This window comes from Otolemur garnettii, unplaced genomic scaffold (assembly GCF_000181295.1).
Source record: "Otolemur garnettii isolate 467f Iridium unplaced genomic scaffold, OtoGar3 scaffold00015, whole genome shotgun sequence".
Classification (NCBI taxonomy): Eukaryota; Metazoa; Chordata; class Mammalia; order Primates; family Galagidae; genus Otolemur; species Otolemur garnettii.
In genome coordinates this window covers 8,436,606-8,440,304 of record NW_003852410.1, presented here as the reverse complement: position 1 = coordinate 8,440,304, position 3,699 = coordinate 8,436,606, and the positions used below count along the sequence as shown (strand labels likewise).

The 3,699-nt window shown below is 39.2% G+C and overlaps 1 protein-coding gene across 1 annotated transcript in view; it reads left to right on the top strand.

Moving 5' to 3' along the window:
* TRNT1 (tRNA nucleotidyl transferase 1) overlaps nt 1-3,699 on the top strand; it is a gene marked incomplete at its 3' end in the record, with an annotated part of 12,882 nt that overhangs the window by 3,197 nt on the left and 5,986 nt on the right. Inside the window, exon 2 of the mRNA XM_012802544.1 lies at nt 3,506-3,698. Within this exon, the coding sequence (XP_012657998.1) occupies nt 3,506-3,698 (193 nt within the window). The remainder of the gene's footprint in view (nt 1-3,505; nt 3,699) is intronic.

The window sequence follows — 3,699 nt, the reverse complement described above, 5'->3', positions numbered from 1 at the left end:
GCCTGTAGTCCCAGCTACTTGGGAGCCTGAGGGAGGAGAATCGGTTAAGCCCATTGTGAGTTGTAATGCTGCTACCCAGTGTGACATAGTGAGACTGTCTCAAAAAAAGGCAACAATTATAACAGTTTTCTGATACATTAATGTGTGGTCTTTTGGATTGCAAATGAGAATAATTAACAGTATCTTACCATTATATGTGGCAGAGTAAATTAACATAGTTTTAGAATAATGAGATTCTGCATTTCTTGAGTTTTAGGTTTAAATTTACAATGAAATTTAGTTGCATTAGGTGTTATTTTCATGCAGTATGTATGTAATTTTGCAAAGTCTTTTGCACTATTGAACATATCCCTGTTTCTGTAAGATTGAGGGTATCAGTAACTGAGGAATAAAGGAGTCCTTAAGCTTAATAGTCTCTAACCGTGGGAAAGAAATTCTCATAACCCTGACAGGAGTGTAGCCATTTTAGAAAAACAGGTCAGGAAGCAGCAAGCCCCCTCCCCAGACTTCTGGAATGCTTCAGGGACAGAGTTTCTGAGGAACAACCTACCTGTGTCCTGGCCCTAGAGGTGAGCACCTGGGTGATACGCCAGGCAGCTGCCCTGACATAGACATCAATGGAAGAGAATGACTCCAGTCACTTACCCATATCAGCTATACTGATAAGGCTAATGAAAGCTTTTTGCTACTGTGTGGTAGCTAAGCTGACTCCTGGTCAGACTCCACCCTGCCCTTTTCTTATCCCTGGACTGGGCTCCTCTCCTTGCAGATGTTGTCCTGTCTCCAGGCCTAAACCTCTCATCTACTGTTTTAGGTCAGTGGAAAGTCATGCCTTTCTTACAATTTTTATGACTCCTGTTTCACACAGACAGAAATTTTTTCATGTGCCTTTCTCATTATATTAAAATGTTATTTTTTTAAATCTTGAATTGACAGTTTTGGGGAAATGTTTTAATAACTAGGGCTAATCATAGTGATGAAAAATTGAGTTCTGGGTCTCTTTCTATAATGAAATTAATTTATTGAGTGTCTTTGAACTTAGAATTTTATTTTAATAAACCCAGCTTGAGAATCTTAAAATAGTGGTTATCTATATAAATTCAGTCTAGACTTTCTTCATCCCATTATTTAAAGTAGGTTCAAAAGAATGTAAAACTTGCCCTTTATCAAACTTTCCACAACAGTTTCTTAGATACTGCTTTAATATGAAGAAAACTTGAAATAAAAAAATAAACCCACTTCCCAGTGAAGCCATTCTTTAATAGCTAGAATATCACAGTGCAGTTCTATCATGAGCCAAGTTGGTACAGAGATGAATAAGGTAAGTTTTCTGCCCCGAGAAGTATGGAAAACAAAGATATAAACAAGTAATTTTAATATAATTAGTATTTATAAATAAATGCTGCACCAGTGGCTTAGAAGAAATACACTTAACTTCACCTTTAGGGGAGGCTTTCTGAAATGAATCCTAACAGATGAGTGTGAGCTAGATTAGTGGTTTTCTAACTGGGTAGTAACTATTAGTGGTCCATGTCAATGCAGTGGTCATGACTAGCATTTTTTAAAAAAAGAGAAGAGAGAATTTATTCAATTACGTGGTGTGTGTACGGGTAAGTTTTATCTCATGAAACTTGTTCACCACATAGATACACAAGTTTGTGTGACTGCTATGTGAATATCCTTCCTAGTGTGGGTTATGGACCCAGAAGTTTAATAAACAGTCACTAAGCTAGATGAGTAAGTCGGGCAGATGTTTCAATGAAGTCATTCACACAAGCAGAGTTACAGAGGGAATGCACTGGGAGAGTGTGCAGGTGAAGTGTGATGCAAAGTTTATGAGTGGTGAGACAAATAGGCCATAGATGCCTTTGTACATGTGTATTGTGCTTAGAGAGGTTAAGAGGAGCATTTGCATAGCATGATTAACCTGGGGCTGTAGATCTCTGTCTGGATTATGGAGGGTGATTGACTGGGGAGTGGTGTGGTATTGGCAGTGGGACTTGATTGGAAATGTGACATTGAAGGATTATGCACACTTGCCCTTAGAGATAGGACTCATGGAAGTGGCTTGTGGGAGAGCTAGCTTTTAATTAAGGCAGGATGATGGAGGAAGGGAACATTTGTTATTTTTAAGCAAATCACTGTAGGGAGTCTGCAGTGGGACTGGAAGGTTTGGGAAGAATAGGTAGAAGAGGTGTGTGGGATGGACAAAAAAAAAAAAAAGACATTGGGTGAGGCAGAGGATTTTGTTGTGAGTTGTGATTAGATGTGCTGCAACTCCAGTGCATGATGAAATTAGCTGAATGCTTGTCTTCTACCCAAAGACCATCCCAAGACACACCAAGTTGAATTGTTTCTCCAGTCATTAAGGAAGAAAGCTGACCAAGGAGAACTTTGTAGCATCTCAGTAAGAGGGTTTTAGAAAGAACTTGTCAGAGGCTTGTGTCAAGTGTTTCTGGAGAGATTTTAAGGCAGTGGGGCTTTGCAGTGGAGTAGATACTCTCAGGAAGCAGAATTCTGTGATTTGATGTCTTAATAATTCTTATCTAAAAGGTGAGAAAAGTGTAAGACTAAACCTGATTGATTGGCAAGTAAGGAGCTGTTACTCACATTAACTATTTTAGGGTGTTCCTGTTTGTTTGTGATCAGATGATTACAGGGTTGTCTTACTTTGTCTCTAGCCATTGAGGCCAAGAATGTCTCCATTCTTGTGTTGTGGCCATCAGCGTCTGCTGTTGATGTTCTGTGAAATGATTTGTGTTCCACAGGACACCAGGGCCTAGTTGTGAGTGATGGGACAACCTGTAACAACACGAGCTTAGCTAGTATTAGGCCCATTTCTGGGTGTCACTCTCACCAGGTTCCATATGGCATCCTTTGGTCATGTGAGTATCTTGTAGCACTCTTTGTCTTATCCTATAGTTACAGAGGAATCAGCTGTGTAGTCACTTACAGTAGCTCCATGTTCATATGGTTCTACCAAGAGCACAGCAGTGAGTTGGATTGAAGCATCATATGCAGATTATTTCTTGAAGGATCTTTGCCATAACATTTATTGTAAGTGGTGTAATAGGTTAAGGTTGTCTGATAGTTTCATAGTTTAATTCATGAATTTATGCCTCAACATCTATATGCAAAGAGAAATACTCACAAGAACACATTACCATTTCTCAACTGTTTGTGTAAACTGGGTAAAAGAATTTGCTTTTCTCTTTGGTAATAATTCAAATTTATATTGATGACTTGGAGGCACTGTAGAATTTTGAATTATTTCCTGAATAAGCAAAGAAAAATTCTGCAAGTTCCCTGCTTCCCACAGTTCTTACAGGCATTCTGCTTGTAAGCAAGTCATTTGACATTTTGGGGGCTTGTTCTCATTTTTCATATGGAAAGCCTCAGTTAAGTGATCTCTCCTGTCCTTACTGGATGGAAAAGCCTTGGGAATCACTTCTGTGATTCTTAAAAGAAACACATTGAAATAAAAATCTTCTTTCTCTCATCTCAGAATTATTTGTCAAAGAGAACCATGAATTAAGAATAGCAGGAGGTGCAGTGAGGGATTTATTAAATGGAGTGAAACCTCAGGACGTGGATTTTGCCACCACCGCTACCCCGGCTCAGATGAAGGAGATGTTTCAGGCGGCTGGGATTCGGATGATAAACAACAAAGGAGAAAAGCACGGAACAATCACTGCCAGG